This window comes from Sus scrofa, chromosome 7 (assembly GCF_054392235.1).
Source record: "Sus scrofa isolate SSC_HxYL_T2T_F1_AM1 chromosome 7, Sscrofa_HxYL_maternal_Yorkshire_Landrace_v2.0, whole genome shotgun sequence".
Lineage (NCBI taxonomy): Eukaryota > Metazoa > Chordata > Mammalia > Artiodactyla > Suidae > Sus > Sus scrofa.
In genome coordinates, this window is record NC_139389.1 from 67846487 (window position 1) to 67864876 (window position 18390).

At 51.9% G+C, this 18390-nt stretch overlaps 2 protein-coding genes across 31 annotated transcripts in view; both read right to left on the reverse strand.

Annotated features, from left to right (window-relative positions):
* Positions 1–18390, reverse strand: part of ARID3B (AT-rich interaction domain 3B) — a 491508-nt gene that overhangs the window by 347835 nt on the left and 125283 nt on the right. The gene's annotated exons all lie outside the window — the stretch shown is intronic.
* CCDC33 (coiled-coil domain containing 33) overlaps positions 1–18390 on the reverse strand; it is a 118816-nt gene that overhangs the window by 66661 nt on the left and 33765 nt on the right. For all 29 annotated transcript variants that reach the window (XM_084968739.1, XM_084968736.1, XM_084968735.1 and 26 more), the window contains 6 exons: positions 16074–16207; positions 12572–12681; positions 10847–10963; positions 6985–7076; positions 6126–6246; positions 77–206 (listed from right to left, as the gene is read on the reverse strand). In XM_084968739.1, the coding sequence (XP_084824865.1) occupies positions 77–206; positions 6126–6246; positions 6985–7076; positions 10847–10963; positions 12572–12681; positions 16074–16207 (704 nt within the window). The remainder of the gene's footprint in view (positions 1–76; positions 207–6125; positions 6247–6984; positions 7077–10846; positions 10964–12571; positions 12682–16073; positions 16208–18390) is intronic.

Sequence of the window (18390 nt, forward strand, 5' to 3'; positions counted from 1 at the left end):
GCAGCATGGTCTGAACACCCTGAGTACACATGTTCTGGTGCACAGCTGCCCTAGTGTGGCCACGAGGGTCACTTACTTGAAGATGAGGGGTAATACTCCAGCACCAGGGCTGTGTCCCCTGAGAAGGTGGTGGCTCCGTCTCGGCCGTGGAAGAGGAAGGACTCATTCCACAGGGGCAGCTCAGGGGGTCCCCCAGGCTTGGACAGCTGAAAGGAGAGGGTGGGAGCAGATAGTGAGGCTACAGTATCTCCCAAATCAAAGGATGTCCGTATATTTGGTTGTATGCACGTCTATATATGTCGCAGATGTTTGTTCTAATTATAAAAGCAACAAACACTTAATGAATAAATTTTGAAAAAATACCAGAAAGTAGAAAAGTGAGAAAACAAAAACATATTCCTATACTAAGGACAACTGTTCATAAGACTGTATATTTCTTTCTAGTATTTTTTCCTATGCCTATTTTGTCATCCTAACATCCTGCCTTTTTCATTTACCATTAAAACTTAAGCTTATCCAGAGTCCTAAGTGACAGTAATTATCCAACTTTAGTAGCTGCAGGATATTCTGTCATGTCTAAGTGTCCTGGTTTCTTCCTTCGCATTTGTTCAATAACACTGCATTGAATGTTCTTTAATATATCACTGTGTATCTTAAATTATTTCCTTAGTATAAGTACCTAAAATGGAAATGCTGAATTAAAAATTATTTTTCAAGGCACTTGAGTCATCATGGGGAAACTGTTTCCCTAAAGAGTTGCACCAGTGTTCCCACCCACGGCTGCTGGTATCATAAACGCCAAGGCAGATGTGACCTCTGCCTTTGTTGCCAGCCCCTCTCTGCCCTGTACAAGTTTCCCAGCCCTTCACAGAAGCCACGACAGGTCTTCAATAGGGCATTTGGGGGACTTAATGGCACGCTAAGCCAGCAGTTGGGGCATACATGTGGGTAATATTTAAAAAATGAAACAAGACAGCATTTATTATACCAAACTATCTGAGCATCTGAGGGGCTATCAGACATCCCTGTGGGTGATCAGAAAAGCCTGAAGGAAGCAGGACCAGAGGAAGCCTCTGAGGCAAGATGTGGTAGGCTCAAGGGAGCGTGGATGTTATTCTGGGTGGGAGGATGGCCTAAGCGAACATGTGGAGGTGGCACCAAGCCTGGCATGTGTGGACCCTGGAATGAGGAGGGACTCCAGGGGGAGGAGGTCCAGCAGCTGCAAAGGCCAGAAGGTGGTGAGTGAGGAATGAGACTGGGGTGTTAGCCTGTAGCACCCAGCAGGCAACCCTGCATGGCCCTAACACTGAGAAGGGCCGGGGGTGGGGTATTACTGGCACAGACTCTCCAAGTGGCTGCCTTGCTTCTGCCCTCAGCCAGGGGCTGTCAGCAACAGTGACAGCCACTCCCACCTCCTGCTCCCCTGCGGGAATCGTCATCACCGGAAAAGGTCAGCACAAATGTACCACCGGCTCCAGGAGTTATTGATGCAGGATCGTGAAATATCAGTGTGGGTCCACTCCCCCCGTCGTGGCAAGGCCTTGATGCCTGTCACACTAATGTGTCTGCTCCCGTTCTCCCAGGACCAGCCTGAGACTCAGCTGTGTCTGCCTGTGCCCCTGGAGAGATAAGCTACAGTCACTTTGGGGCCAGGGGGCCCTGAACAGTGACAGGGGCAATGAGAGTGTTTCTGAAAGCAGGCTCTGTGGCAGCTCAGAGACAGCCACTTGGCAACCACGAAGCTGCTCTGGTTTCTAGGGTACCTGAGCATGGCCTTTCAGGATTTAGGGTCAAATCATGCCCATCCCCTTCTCCTGAGTCCCTGGGGGGGTATCCACATAGCCTGGACCATCTGGCAGACACTAGGGCACTCAAGGAGGACCTGTGACAGCCCTAGATGCCCCATCTCTTGCTCCCACCCAGCAAGAGGGGTGTTTAATGGATGCTGGCTGCCCTCTCTAGGGCCTATTAATGTGTCTAAATGGAGTCTACAAAGCAAGAGACGGTGTCTGCCTGTCCAGGAAGGACAGCTCCTTCCCTAAAGGGTTTCCCAAATGAATCCCTCAGGAAAGATCCCTTCAGACCTAGAACTGGGGAAGGAGGATCAGCCTCTTTTGTGCGTGTATGGGGTGGGGCAAGGAATCAAGCTTAAACCACCTTCAGAGTCTGATTCCAGGGACCCAGTGAAAGTGCTGGTAGCAGGCCTGTGTGTATTTGGGGACACGGTGAGGAGGGAAGCCATTCCTCACAGATGCTAATGGGAAAGGCCCTGGCAGGCTGTGGAATTAAGGAATGTGATTAACCTTCAGCTATGATCTTCAGCAAAGCCATTAACCCCAGCCACTGAGGCAGACCTGACTTCCCTGGGGACAGGGCCTTCATTCCTGGGCCTAAGGGCCCTCCTCTTATTTCCCCAGGGCCCCCAGTACCCACACTCACACCCGCAGCTCTCTGCTCTGCTCAGATGCAGCAGTGGCCATCCTTGTAAGCAGAGCTACTGGGGCAGCTGATGCTGGGTGGCTAGGACACCTTGGCTCTGGGCCCAGGTCTGCCTCAACCTTGCTGTGTGACCTTCAGCAAGTCCCTTCCTCTCTCTGGGACCTGATTTTGTCATGCCCAGTGAGAAAACATCTTATGCTTCCTGCTTTGAAAGGCTACTGTGAGGGTTGAAGGAGAAAGTGGCTATTTTGCTGTGAAGATGAAAAGTTCAAATCAATTGAACTTAGCAAATGCTGAGTGGGGCATTTTCCAGGCTAGTGGCCTCTGGGGTGTAGCAGGGCATATGGGAGAGCTAGAGCGAGACCCTGCTTCCCTCTGGAGCTGTCTTCCAAATGGATAGAACACACACACACGCGTGCGCGCGTGCATACACACTTCTATGATCCACGCAGAGGCCTAAGCAAGTTGTGGGTTGTGGAAGCTGAAAGTCTGAGGGGAAAGCTTTGACTTCCAACCTGGGAGGGGAGGACCTTAGGGATCAGGCAGTAGGTAAGAAGGTAGAAGGCCATTCCAGGTTGAGATTATAGCAAGTGAGAGAGGACAGCATGGGTGTGAACAGTTAGTTACACAGTGGAGCCAGAGAATGCCTGGGTAAACTGGGGCAGTGAACCAGGAGGCTGGAGGGGACAAGGCCTTGTGTACTTGGTTGGCAGTGAGGGCTCTGTCCTGTCCATGGTAGGGACAAGGGGGCCAGAAGGGCCTAACCCTGGGCAAGGGGGTCTCTGTGCCCACTTGTCACAGGATGGATGGGAAGGGCCCAAGTGGAGGCTGCTGCAGTGGTCCAGGCAAGAGAAGATCTCGGCCAGGTCGGTGGGATGGGAAGGGGCCCCATGAGAGCCTGGGTACAGACTGGCTGTGGGGCTGAGCAAGGAGGAGATTATGCTGGGCACTGACAGCTTTTTTCACCACTGCTTGTATTTCATCATCCAGGAATTCTATCAGCTCAAGAGGAGGCCAAGCCAGCAGGAGCCACCTGTTGGGCAGTGTTTCCCCTTAAGGGTGCAGGGTGCAGGGTGCAGGGTAACTCCTAAGTCCCACCCCTATGTTGGATCCCACAGGCTGGGTGAGGTCCAGCTCAATGGCTCACCTATCCCTTAACTCATCAGAGTTCAGGTTTTGCCATCACCACTAGGCTCTAAGAGGAGTAAAAGAGACACTCAACCATTTCCTTCCCTCCTCATAGCCAAGAACCTGCTTTGGTCCAGGTGTTCCCTCTCTACCTCTGTGGGCACTTGCTATTGGCAGGGTGATAACCCATGGCCCTCCTCCATGTTTGGCTGAGAGAAGTGCATGAGACCCAGTGGGAGGTTCTGCCGAAGGGCAGCTGGAAGAGAGGTTGCCAGCTCTTCATAAAAACCACACTGGGAAAGGGAGGCTCTCTCTTCCTCTGGTCTTGGTCCTGTCTGGATGGGGTGCCAGGAAAATTTTTCCCTCATGTGCTGTTTATCCAGGAGGGATATTGCAAACATCCTGAGTCCTTGAGGAGGATGCTGAGCCCAAGTATTAACCAATTCTGGTGCCGTCTTACATGGGGCCCCACCAGATGTGGGACAATAAATATCCTTAGGGTTGAAGTTAATGTGAGTTGGGGTTTATGTTACTTGTAGCCAAATGTAACAAGAACAATGGTGAGGCTGGCCTCAGAGGGGGCACTGGCAGCTCTGAAAGGGTCTGAACCCATTTAGCTTGGATGTTTTGCACAGGTTACCCCCATATGTTCTCCTATCAGCCTGATAAGGCAGGAATCAGGAACTGGTGGAATTAGGAAGCTTGTCAAAGGTCAGAAAGCCAGTAAATCACAGAAGAGGGGCCAAACCCAGGTCTGCCAGGCTTTGGCTTGGTGAGCCACTGGTGGGACACCACAGCACCCCAAGATGTCAGAGAGGCAGGTCCTAGAAATTACTTAGTCCAAACCCTTACCCCCTAAACGGAGGCAAGGAGATTGATGCTTAGAGAGGGGACAGGGCAGAGGTGTGTGTGAGCTGCTGACTAGTGTCCCTTCCAGGTAAGGCTCTGCCCATTCCCCTCTCTCCCCACCTGTGCCACAGAAGCCTGCCCCTGTCCTCTCACTGCTGGCACCTGGACTCTCTGTACTGGCTGCCATGGTGCCGGGTGACCTTTAGCAAATGTCCTGCCGTCACTGGACCTCTGGCCTTAAGTCCCACACATGCAAGAGGCACTGGGGATACTCCCCACCCCACCCCAGACTAGTTAGGCAGCAAAGGCAGCTAGAGAAGTCCTGGAATGGGGAGGGGGCTCACTCATTAAAGCAGCCAGCACCTCCTGCCCCTCGGGACTGCCTGCTGATTTGTTCATAATTTTCTGGGCAAATGCAGGGCCATGTGTGAAATGACTCTGGGGAAATCAGGCCGAGGATTGGTTCAGGTTTGGAGCCTCTGTCCCCGGAGTCCCCCTCTGTCTCACCCCCTCCTTGCCTCCATCACTCTTGTTCGTGTCTAAGCCTTCTTCAAATGTCTTTGCCTTTAAATGAGGGCTGGGGCTCCGTAGGGGTACCTCATTCTATATTTGCCATGCCAGGCGTGAACAGTTTGGCAGACCACAGGAGGGACCTCCCAGGCACTCTTATCTTCCTCAAGGCCTCTCGGCATGTTGGGACCATCACGTGGGGCAAGTTCCCATGAAGTGCAGGCTATGGGAAGAGATCAGTGAGGCCATCCCCCTGGACTGGCCCCAACCTGCACAGCCCCCGCCCCAGCGTACTCAAACCCGCCACCCTCCTCTCCAGCCCTGATGTTCATCGTGTCCTGTGCAGCCCCATCTCCACACCTGTGCTCCTACTGTTCTCAGTCGCCCTGCGCCAACCCTCCCCTATTAAAAACTCAGCAGTCCTATGTCCGGACACCTGCCCCCATCACCCAGGCTTCACATCCCTCTCAGCTCTGAGTAATCTTTTTATGGTGGTAAAATATACATGACATAAAGTTTATCATTTCAGCCATTTTTAAGTGTAAATTCAATGGCATTAAGTACATTCACAGTGTTGTAGAACTGTCACCACCGTCTATTTCTACAACATTTTCGTCATCCCAAATAGAAGATTTGTACCCACTGAAGAATAGTAACTCCCCATTCTCTCCTCCTCATAGTCCCTGGCAACCACCATTCCACTTTCTGTCCCGATGAATTTGCCTATTCCAGGTACCACATTTAAGTGGAATCCTACAATATGTGTCCTTTTGTGTCTTCTCTCCTCTGACTTTTACAGCTCCGACAGTCCCTCCTGCTTGGTTATTAATTATAATTATCTTGTGTTGATATTTAACATTTTCACGCGTGTCACTCCTGTCTTCCTCATCTTCAGCATCCCCGAGGGCAGCTTCAGCACGGACAGACAAGGCCCTGGGTACAGGGCGGGATTCAGTAAACTTTTTTTTAGGTAATTATTTTATTACAGTTGATTTACGGTGTTCTGTCGATTTCTGCTGTACAGCAAAGTGGCCCCGTCATAAAGACATATACCCTCTTTGCCACATCATCTTCCACCATGTTCTATCACAAGTAAACCCTTAAGAGTCAAGTGAACAGCCGAGTGAACAAAGGAGTGAGTGAGTGCGTTACTAGAAAGAATGGACCACTGAGAGGGCAAATGAGGGAAAGAGCCATACCTGAGGGCACCCGTTCCGGCTAACCTGAGGGACATCGAAGTTCATCACGGAGGGGATAGGGAAGGAGAGCTGGGTGATAGGCAGCCCCAGGGATGCCGGGTCCTGGTTCTCCTGATTGACCCTGGCGAGGCAGAGAGACAGGGGTCAGCACAGGAGCACTGCGGGTATCCAGCACTGTTGGCTCTGTGCCCAGGCCCGGCAGCCGAGGAATCCCACACAAGCTCTGGATTGAGGTGGGAGAGGAAAGTGCAGTGACCTGCATAGTTCACGTCTGGACACCCAGACGGGTGGTGGACCCTGGTCCTTCCAATGGCTGACCCAAGCCTTGAGAAAGCTCATCTTGGCTACAAGATGACCTGCAGCTTCCAGGTTCCTTTCCCCATGACTCACTGTGGCCTTGACTTCACTAGCCTGCATCCCCTCCTGAGGACTGTGAATCCACCAAACCCCCAAGGAGGCTGGGGTATGAGGGAGACGAGCCAGGGCTGGGGCCAGGGAGACCTCCAGGAGGGTGAGGGAGGGGACTTGTAGGCAGGATGAAAGGATATGAAGTTTGGGGACAAGCACTGGATGGATGGTGCCTTGGCCCTAGAGTGGGAGGGATATGGTGGGTGGGAGGTGGGGAGGCCGGTTTGGAGGAGCCAAGGACCCCTCTCCTCTGTATGCTCACTCTCTCCCGCAACCCTGCTCTTGTGAAGGGTCTGAGCTGCCTCTTTCCAGGGCTATGGCAGCTTCTTGGGACTTCGGTTCCACTGAGGAGGTTTGAAGAGCCTCATGGGGAGGGCAGGTATATAGCCTCCACACAACTTCCAACCCTTCCCCCCATCTCCCCGCCCATATCCACCCGGGCCCCACTCACTGAAACTCCTTGTAGTTGGGAACCACCCGGGCAACGACCACCATGGGGCTGGGGTTATTGGCCAGGGGCTCATTGATGCCCCAAAGAAAGACCTGGGGGAGAGAGGAGACAGGTGAGCCTGGGGTGGCCTTGGGCCCTGTCAGGGACATGGCCAGCCCACCATCTTTCTCCCCAACAATGAGATCATCCCTCTATCCACACCTCTGCTCCTGTCTCACCAGGTTCTTCAACAGGGGCTCAAGGCTGCCCTCTTTCAGGCCCTGGGCCAGACCTTGGGAAGGCGGCATGAGAAGGCCCTGATTCTCCACACACTTACACTGTCTTCCTAGCAGCTCCTGAACTGACTCCTGGTCCTCACCCTTGTCCACCAATGGCCCTCACTGCCCCCTCAGCCCTCATCCCACCCGCCAGCTGTGATTTCTGTGGCTCCTTTTACTTCTCTGACCCCTCACTGGCCTCTGCTTCTACTCCTGGCCCCAACTTATCCCCTTTCCCATGGTAGCAATAGCAGCCTTGTTAAAAATGAATTCGGGAGTCCCAGCTGTAGCTCAGCAGTAACAAACCCAACTAGTATCCACGGAGGTGTGAGTTCGATCCCTGGACCCACTCAGTGGGTTAAGGTTCTGGCATTGCTGTGGCTATGGCTGGCAGCTGCAGCTCTGATTCGACCCCTAGCCTGGGAACTTCCACACGCTGCAGGTGCAGCCCTAGAAAGAAAAAAAAGAAAAAAAATTGAACTGGATCATCTCATTCCTCTGCCCCACACCCACTGCCCTTAGAATGGATTCCATAATTCTTACCCTGCTAGCAGAGACCTGCATGTGTTGGCCTGTCTGCCCCTTAGCCCACATCTCTTGCCAACCCCCAGCCTCTTCTATCTCACCCCTCCAACACACCCTACTTGCTTCTGTTTCAGGGCCTTTGAGTGTGCTGATCCCACTGCTTAGACTCCTCCCCAGCCCCAATTCGGTGGCTGGCTCCTTCTCTTCCCGTAGGGCTTAAACATCACCACCTGTGAGAGGTGGTCTGTGACCACTCTTACTAAAGTAACCCAGCCCCTAGGGTGCCTCTTCCATAGCATCAGCATTGCTGGGTTATTCTAATTTCTTTCTTGTTTATTTTCTGTCCATTTGATTAGATCTCAGGCTCTGCAGGGGCAGGGACCATGTTCATCTCATTCACTGCTGTATTCCCAGCTTTTAGTAAAAGTACCTGACACACAGCAGAAGCTCAATATGTGTTTGTGGGACAAATGAATCCCACTGATGAAAGAGAAAAGGGGAGAACAGGTGAAGGAGAGGTCGGCTGTGTTTATGAGTGAGAGAGAGAGAGATACCAGAGACCTGGGAGGGGAAGGAAGTGGGAAGGACAGGCAGTGGCCTCAGGGAGGCGCTGGGGTTGAGTTGGTCTTGGAGGATGGGTGGGATCCTAATTACGTGGCACTGTTGGGAAGAGGCTCAGGAAGAGGAAGGGGCTCTGGATGCAGCTGAGGTGCCACATCTCGGGAACACGTCAGGATGGGAAGAGGACCCTGCCAGGCTGGACCACGCTCTCCCTAGTCCTAGCTCCGCCTTCAATGAGAGGAATGTGCCTGGAATAGGGGCTTGTTCTGGATCCCTCTCCCGAGCCCCTCTGCCAGAGCCCATCTCAGCTGCTTGCCCGCGTGCTCCACACAGGCGTGAGCTGCTAAGGGTTTAAGATAGTGAGGAGGACCTTTCAGCTCTCAGACCTCTGAAGACTGAATCCCTTCACCAAATTCAAAGGACTGATTCTTTCTTTCTTTTCTTTCTTTCTTTCTTTCTTTCTTTCTTTTCTCTTTCTTTTCTTTCTTTCTTCCTTCCTTCCTTCCTTCCTTCCTTCCTTCCTTCCTTCCTTTCCTTTCCTTCCTTCCTTCCCTCCTTCCTTTCTTTTTTAATGGCCACACCCACAGTGTAGGGACATTCCAGGGCTAAGAACTGAATCCAAGCCACAGCTGGGGCAACATGGAATTCTTTAATCCACTGTGCTAAGTTGGGGATTAAACCCACACCTCTGCAGGGGCCCAAGCTGTATAGTCAGATTCTTAACACACTGCGCCTTTGGAACTCCCAAAGGACTGAATCTTTGATGGTGGCATTTCAAACTTTGGAGGGGGGTAGGGTCTGGGCCTGAGGGATTTCACTGGACCCTGTCAGGCTCTATTGCTCACATGGACTCTAACAGCTGTAAGGGCTGAGAGGAGGGCTTAGAGATGCGTGTATGTCAGTGTGCAGGTGGGTGTGCCAATTTACAACTGTTCTGTGCTGAATGGTCAGGTGTGAATGAGACAGCTGCCCAAGCACACCTGCTCGTGACTGCCTGGTGAGTCACAGAAGCAATTTCTTCTTCCACTGCGCTCTCCTATCTGCTGTCAGGAGCAGACAGGGGGTCATCTGCGCTGGGGCAGGCAGGGTGCTAGAAGGCAGAGAGGCCCAGACTCTGTGAGACAAGTCAGAGGGCTGGGGTGGGGGTGGAGCAGATCCATGGGGTGGGGGTAGGGGTGCCCAGCAGGCCAAAGTTCTGCCAGGTCTTGAGGTGTGGTCCCCTCTCTATGGGGTGTGGCTGGGGGACAGCAAGGCCAAGCTGTTGTCACTCTTCCTTGGAGTGTGTGTGTGTGTGTGTGTGTGTGTGTGTGTGTGTGTGTGTGTGAAGTGCTGGCTGTCCTCAGGGAAAAAAAACCATGATCAAAGAGAGGAGGGAGAGAGGAGCAGAGGGTGCCTGCAGGTGAGACACATGTTAGCATCCAAGGGTGGCTGTGGGGAAGCAGAGATGTGGGTCAGGAGCTCTGGGCTGCCATATCAAACTCCCTTTGGGTCTCAGTGTCCCCAGCTGTGAAATGAGGCTAAAGAACACTTCTTGCCCTGCCAGGCTTACAGTCTTATGGAGCAGATCAGATCAGCTGTATTGAAGCAGGGAAAGCCCAGAGCTTGAGCTCCCTCTGGCTCCCACCCTGATCATACTCAGCCCATGACTGGATTTTTAATCTGCCACCCTGGACAGTTTGAAGGCTGGGGGAAAGGGAGAGAGGCTAAGTCCTGGGACCACATCTTCCCAGAGCATCACCAGTCCTCCTTAGGCTACCTGAAAGGCCTATGGATAGAAGGTAATGGGGGGGGCACGGTGAGGGGCATATATGGAAGTGAGCTCATCCCCCAAGCTGAGCCCATCCCTGGACTGACTAATGGAAGAAGCTCCAAAAATAACTGTTGAATGAATGAATGAAAACCTAATTGGAAGACCAGACAAACCTCTTTAGAAACGGGACTCCAGGAAGGGTGGGGAGGTCCCTAGAATTTTCATTTAGGGGATGTAGGCCCTAGGTCAGGGTTACTACTCCAGGACGGACAGAATAAGAAAGAAAACACCAGAGAATGTGAGCCAAGGTGGGAACTCTCTTCCTCTCCCCATGAGATTCAGGGAGACACAGGGTTTGGGAGCTTCTTATTGTCTCTACAGCACTCCACGAATGGTGCGTGAGGAGTAGAGCAAGGGAAGGCAAGGCTAGGGTAGTGCCTGTATCCATGGAAAGTTCTGGAAAAGTTTAGGCATCATCATCGTCTTTATCCTCATCATCCCTGCCACCCCAGGGCAGGTTCTATACAAACAACTTTGGCTATTTTTGAAATATCCAGTTGCCCCCTTTTTTTTTTTTTCCCCAGATGACAACATGGTAATTCAATTTATTTTGTAGTTGCTTTTTTCTTTCTCAATTTCTTCCCCAGACATCCCTGCCCCACACCATCAGGCCAGTTAGAGATGGCCAAGAGCAGAGCCTGGGATCTGCTCAACCCCTGGCCCCTTCCCACACCACCCCACCCGACCCCTAAAGGCCCAGTCCCAGCACCTCCAGAGCTGTGTGGTTGTGGCCAATGTAGCGGGGGATGAAGCTGCCCTTCCGAATGACTGTCGCATACAGTTGGGTCTTGGCAGTGGCTTCATCAGCTTTCCCAGGCTCAGTGGGCTGGGGAAAGGGTGGGGGAAGAAGACACACAAGGAGGAGAGTGACTAAGGGGAAGACCCTTGCCATAAATCCAGCCCTCTGCAGACAATCACTTGGCATCGCTCCGCTGGGGCTCTGAGCTGATAATTAAAGCTCATGGTCCCTGTGAGCCCTTCCAAGGAGATCAATATAATAAATCTTCCCTTTTCTACTTGAATATTTCATTGCCCTCACAAGGACCACTGCCTGCCTGCTCTCTTTGTAAAGATGTGATAACAAGGTCTGGGTTGTAAGTGGACAGAGAGCCAGGAGGTCTCTGTGATGCTCCCAGAAGTACAGCTGAAGTGCTGAATCTTTTAGGTGAGTCACTAATCTCTCTGGGCCTTCCCTTCCCTGCCTGCCCCTGAGGTATCTCATCCTGAGGCCTTGGGCTTGGGGTTCTCTTAGAGCCTAGGGAAGATAAAGACCTGAAGGGGCATGGTTGAGGAGTCGCTTTGAAAGGAAGTCAGTGCCAGGGTCTGGGGGAGGGAGGGAGCAGAATATATCTGAACTGAGCACCTACTATGTGCTAGGTACCTTGCTAGATGTTTTATGCTCATCATTGCACTTGACCCTCCAAATGGCCATGCCAGGAGAGATATTGCCTCAATTTTGCTGATGAGGAATGGAGGGGGTTTTCTATGGACATATAGTTGGCAAGCAACAGACCTAGGTTAGGAATCCATACCAACACACGTCATATTGTTCTTTATTCTAAACAACCAAAAGGGTCTGGAATGCACACAGAGGGAGGGAAAGTCGTGCTTCTGTTCACCTCTTGCCCAGGGCCTGGCACAGAGTAGGTGCTTAAAAAGTACTTGAACAGTGAGTGATTTCTTCCTTCCATCAATCAGCAATGGGGAGGGGAAGAGGCAGGGAAGCTGGCCTGAGAGGTTCAGACCATGAACTGAGGGGCCCTGAGGCTCCCTACTCCAGGCTTCCCATTGTCCACTCAAGGGTGCATTCCAAGGAACACTTTATCTCCCACATACCCCAACACTCCTGGGCCTTTCTCCTGACAAAGCAACATGTGGAGGCAACACAGTAAGAACTAGCATGGGACATAGTGTGACCTGGGGTCACCCTTGACTCTGTTACTCACTTGCTCTGTGACCCAGGATGAGAGGATTCTTCTCCCTGAGTCCCAGTTCTATGTATTCAAAATAGAATTCACCTTGAGGGTTAGAGATGGTGTGTATGGCATCTAGCCCAGAACCTGGAACATAGTAGGTACTCTGTAAATACTGTATTTCTTTTATTTTTAGATACATTCTCACTCTTTAAACATACATGAAATGAGAATCTATCTTTAATTGGTGTATTCATTTAATGTGGCAGATATGCTATGTTATTGGGCTGTTCTCTGGAGGTGAATTCAGAGAATTCCAAACTCTTATTCAGAGAATTCCTACCTGCTGGGAGCTGTGTTTCCTAAACCCAAGTGGTCTGAGAGTTGTCATACTGCTGGGTGGGCATGGGATACCCAGGGATGCTCTGACGGAGAGATGGGGGCATCAAGTTGGTTCCCACCTGCTCTCCCACTACCTATCGCAGGCCCACTTGGACCCAGATACCAGGGCTTTGACTCACATTCACCAGCTCAAAGTGGTAGGGGTGGAAGACACGCAAGTACTTGATGGGGATTTGGAAGGACAACAGCTTCTCTTTCTTTTTATTGTCTGCCACCTTGAGGATCACATCTGAAGAGAGAAAAAGTGAACACAGGTGGAGGTCAGGGATTAGCTGACCACTGTCCTTCCTAGCGAGGTGAGACAGTGAGAGGTGAGAGACACTGCTGAGAGCAGGGGAGCAGGCCCACACTGAAGAGTCAACATGTATGCACATGTATGGAACACACACATGCACACAACTTAACAAGCAGTGTCTGAGCTCCTGCACAGGGCAAGGCTTCATGCTAGGTGCCGTTAGGGGCCTAACAAGCAATTCTCCCCCATATCTTGTGGAGGGAAAACTGAGGCTCAGTAAGGAAAAGTGATCTGCTCAAGAAATCTTTTGATGCAAATATCAATAAAAGTATACTCCAAGTAAATGAAAACTAAACACTAAGAAGGATGTACCACTTAAAATCCTTCCAAAGAGAATAGCTTTTGTTGTATAGTACACTAATGGGAAGAACACCAATGACCTGGAAATAATCATGGTGGGCCAGCTTAGGAGCATCCACTGCATGCCAGGCATGGGGATGGGCACTCCTGAGCCATTATTCCAACAAGTCCCTACCACCAGCCTTCAAGTAGGAATCACCGTCTCTGTTTTTTAAATGTGTAAACTGGAGTGCCAAGAGGTTATATAACTTGATCAACATCCCACAGCTAGTAAATGGCTGCTAGGAGAGGATGGATTCTGTGACCCTGTGGGTATCTTCCCACTTTGGAAACGTATGATTTGAGGAAGAAGAGGAGATGGAGAAGGAAGAAATGAAGAGATGGATAGGGGAAGGAGGTAGGAGGAATAAGGGAGATGGGGGAGGGAAGGAGATAAAAGAGAGATCTAGAGAAGAATGGGAAAGGGAGGACTGGGGTGGACGGGTGTATCTAAGGGAGCCTCTTGGGTAGCCCCTTGCTTTCTGCCTCTCTTCTTGAGACAAGGACATTTCAGCACCAGGGACAGCTGCCGGCTCTGCAGGATCACTGGGAGCACAGAGCTGCTGGGTCACTTGGAACTGGTGGGTCATTTGAATGAGGGGGTGGAGGAGGAAGGTGAGGGCTTTTCTAATTATTCTTCCTTTCATTCTCCTCCCCACAGTTACCTAGGATGCATAGAGAGGGTAAAACACTTGCCAAGTCCCTCAAGAACAGGCCATATGGGATTCAAACTCAAAGGAAAGAGGGGGAGATGGGCACCAAAGGGCCTTGATGCTGCCTTGAAGAAAGTAGAGTAAGGCAAGGGATATGAAGTCAGGAGCTCTGGTTTCTAGTACCAATATACCAACTTGCTTTGTGACTTTTAGCCAGTCGCTTAACCTCTCTGAGCTTCATGTTCCTGCTCTGCAAAATGTTAATACTTTAAAGAAGAAAAACTCTCTCTCCTAATAATTGCTGTTAATCCTAACCCTAACTCTAACCCTAAAATTGTTGTGTTTTTCAACCTATAAAATTCTAAGAAAATGCTCCTAATAACTGTCACCATTCTCCTGCTCATTAACCATCTGCAGTGCTCCCTACACTCACCTAGCCCTGACAGACTGAAAAAAACTCAGTTGAAGGATTCCAGGGCTTCCAGCCAAAGCTACAACAGTAGCTGTGGAGGTTACAGCCCCCTACAGCCACTACCCATAGGTCTTGAGTCCCCAAATCCAGTTGGAATTTACTGAGGCCAAACAAGGGGTGAATGCCCTGTGTTTCTCCCTGCTACTTCAATCTCTGAAGCTCTGTGTGGGCCGCCAGCAGATGAGCTCTAATTGGGGGGAATGGACAGCCATCCCTCCCCATTCCTGTCTCCATGCTACAAACACGCTTCATCAGCTTCTTCTCTGGGCATTGTGCCCCTCCGGCCTCCCACAGCTCCTTTTGTGTGGCCAACAAGCCTGCTTTGGCCCTGACACAGGGTTTGCAACTCCCCTTTGCTTTTCATTAACACATCCTTGAGCTCTCTCCCGCCCTTCCCCCACCTCTTGGCCTGGCCCCCATCTCACCCACCCCCCACCGCAGACATCACCACAGCAACCAGTTCCAACCAGGTTCCAACAAGCATCCAGCTACTTCAATCTGCAGAGAGGTGTCTGCCAATATTCCATGCCTGGCCATGAGGCCTCCCCACCCTCCGGCCCCTCCTGCAGTGAGTCCTGCTCCCCTCTCTGCTGCACAGATGGGCCCCAAGGACACTGACTCATCGTGTTCTTTCCTGTAATAACCCCAGATGTGTAGAGCCCAGGGCAGGATCACAGCCCAGGTCCACTCAGCACAACTCCTAACTTCCTGTCAGCTGTAGAGATGTACACACGCACACACACACACACACACACACACACACAAAACTACACACGTTTATGCACCACCAGGCACACACCAGCTCCCAGGTAAATCTAGGTGCATGCAAGACCCCCTGCTGAAGCCAGACATGTGCATGCAGACACACATACAGGATACACAGACATGCATGCCTATAGGCACAGTCACAAGCTCGTACTCACTCACACGTACAATGTTCACACGTGCATGTGAACTGGCAAGCAGGCATTCACAAAGACATGCACACACAGGGGCACATGTGCTTTTGCTTGAAGTTCTCCTCCTCTTTCGTATCTTCCTGACAGCTCCACCTATCCCTTCCTTTACAAGCAGAAAAAAAAGAATCTTTGGGCTTGACCTAGAACCAGCTACTTCTCCTTTTACTGATGCTCTTCACCCCTTTCCCCTCTCCCTTTCCACCATTTTTAGCAGCTGGTTTTCTGCTCCTAAATTGCTTACAGTGTCAGAATTCGCCAAACTGGGGACTTGAGGCTTGAGGGGGACAGTGGAGGAGCAAGAACTATTAGGCAGTTTCTATGAGCGTGTCCCTCGACCTCAGAAGCACAGAGACCCTACTGTCTGACAGTGGGCAGTGCTTGGGGAGGACAGGCAGGATAAGGGGCCATTCTAGGGACGCAGCTAGGGCTCAGGAGCTACACTGAGAGCACGGAAGGCTGATCGGGGGGTCCTCCATTTACTGATGACTTCAGCTTGAGCCTGTGACATAATTTCCTTGAACCTCGGTGTTCTCACCTAAGCAACAGAGCAGCGCTGCTCGTCCTGAGAGGAGTGATCCAGTGAGCAATGCATGGGGATGTGCCAGGAAGCTGTAATGTGCCGTTCCAGTGGGAGCCAGTGGTAATAACAACCATGAAAATAATAACAACGGTCGTAAAAAAAGATAAGCTTTCATTGTCTGGAAAATTCATTTATGTGGAACAACTCATTTTTCGAGCAGGCTGGGGAGATGAGGCATGACAGCATTATGATTTTTTTCCTTTAAAGTGCTTTTAACTGAGCCCAAGGAGACGTTCAGGTGGCTTCCAGCTGTGCCGAGACAGAGCTTGCTTCTGCCTTGCACCCCTCCCGAGTGTGCCAGCCCCCATCTGCCCCCGCCTCACCTTCGTGCCCTGCATCCTCAGCTTGGATCTCCACTTTGACAGTGTCCCCCCAGATGGGGGCTCTGGTGGGCTCCCTCGGCACAGATGTGACTGCCCTGGAGATCTGGTTCTTGCCTTCCTCCGATGCAGTTTTCCTGGGGTGGGGGGGAGGGGCAGGTTGAGTCAGAGGGAGAGCACCCTGCCTGTTTCTCTCCCCTCTAGGACCCCACCATCTGTAAATCTGAGCAAAGGGTGGACAGAGCATGAAGAGCTCCCTCCCAGGCAGAGACACTCATGTCATCCCAGGCCTCTATCCGCTGCCCTGCTGCCTGAGTGACCAAGCCACCAGAGGCTGAGGGTGGAGTGTGGAAGTAGACACCTTGCCTGTCTGACTTCCTACCTCCTGCCAGGTCAGGGCTCTCTAGCAGGCACCTGAGTGCATCACTTCCCTGTCTTGACCCTCTCTTGAGGTTCTGTTTGGTGAGAGGAAGCCTCTCTGGGCTGCATGGTGCCTGTTTGGCTGGTACTTCCTTTAACCTTCATCTCCCTAAGCTTCTGGCCCAGCTACCCTGGATCTGAGCCTTTTCAATGGGGCATCCATGTGCCACCATCTTCTGCAGCACCCACTGTGTGCAAGGCCCTGGGCTAGCCACTTAGAGCTGGGCATGGGGCAGGGCAGGGAGTGGTGAGGGATTTCTGGCCAGCAAACCCTCAAGGTCCTGCAGGGTCAGGCTGTCAGAGGTGAGGCCTGGGCCTGGGCCCACTGCATCTCAGTGGATCCCACAGGTACCTGGGATAAGTGTCCCTGAGATCTGGAGCCATCAAACAGTTGAGTGAGAGAGTTAATGCTGCTTCTGTTGAGGAGCTTATTATATCAGCGCTGTAAAAGGTGCTGCTACATTAACTGCAGCAATCATGGGTGAGGAATCAGCTCAGAGAGCCTGTGGCAGGGGGAGCCACACCACACACTCAGGAGGGGGCGGCATCATGCACAAATAGTACCCCAGGGTGGGAAGCAGAGACGGCAACCTCACCAGCCCTTGGCCCCACCGCCATGTCCCCCCAAAGGGAGTGTGGAGCAGGGAAGTCGACCCAGAAGCTCAGAGCCCCATATGTTAACAGCCCCAGCCTGTGAGCCTTCCCTCAAGTAGCTGTGTGACTTTGGGCAAGGTACACTAACCTTGCTGTGCTTTACTTCCTCCATTTCTGAAATAGGGATGAGAACATCGGGTTGTTGCAGGGAGGAAATGGATTAATATGTGTAAAGTACCAGACACATTGTTAAGCACCACGAAAGTGTTAATAATAATACTGGTAATGATAATAACAATCATTTGAATTCCCCTGGCCTAGTGTCTCCCCATCTTGACCCTAACTCTGGTCCTGCAACTGGGCGTCTCTGGCTGTTGTGACCAAGGTACAGACAGACTACAGGCTTTGGAGCTAGCTTTGAGCCCATAGTTCTCTCCTGGCCAGGTTGCCTCCCACCCGAGGCTCGGTTTCCTCTTCTCTAAGTAGCACCTCCCTCTGAGGAAGATTATAAGGTCCGGAAGAAAGCATGTTGAGCTCTGGCACTCAGAAGGCCCCTGTTCATGTTAGTCCCTCATTTGTGACACAAAACAACCTGGGTGTTTCTCAAAGCTGCCTGACTACTCAGCCATGTGAAAGGGAAAGGGCTGTCCTGGGGGAAGGCTAAGCTGAAAAGGGGTGCGCTGCCCACAGAGCTGGAGCCCTAGAGTCCCCCAGACTTGGTGCCCACCTAGACATAGCCATTGCCTCCCTATACCTGCAAAGGGGTTCCTCTGGCCCAGGGGTGTGGGAAGCTGCCAGGCTGGAGAGAAGGAGCAAGGTTGTGGGGTGGTGGAGCCCAGCTCCTCGGGTCCCTTCCTCCAGCGCTGTTACCTCTACCAACTGAGGAGTACAACCTGGGCCCCTCCTCCTGCCACTCTGTGCCCTGGTTCCCCCTCAGCTTTCTCCAAGGTCAGAGGACGCAGAGCTCTCAGCAGCCCCTCACCAGCTTCCAATCCTCCTCTCTGCTCCCCACACCTCCCTTCCTGGACAGAGGGTAGAGCGGCAGAAAGGCAGAAGCACTAAGTGGGGAGTGTTGCGGGGAGGCTTGTAAGAGGAAGTCTGACCTCCTACACCCAAATAGCAAACCTGCTCCTGCAGGGCACGTGGTACTTGCATCCCTGAGCGCTTCCTGGTGCACAAAGAGGACAGAACCAGGGATGAGTGATGGGCTCAAGTCGCAGCAGTGCGGTGACACCACTAAGGTTGGAGCCTGTGACCCGAACTTGCCAGCTTGTCTTCCACCGTCCCCCCCACCTCCATGGCTTCA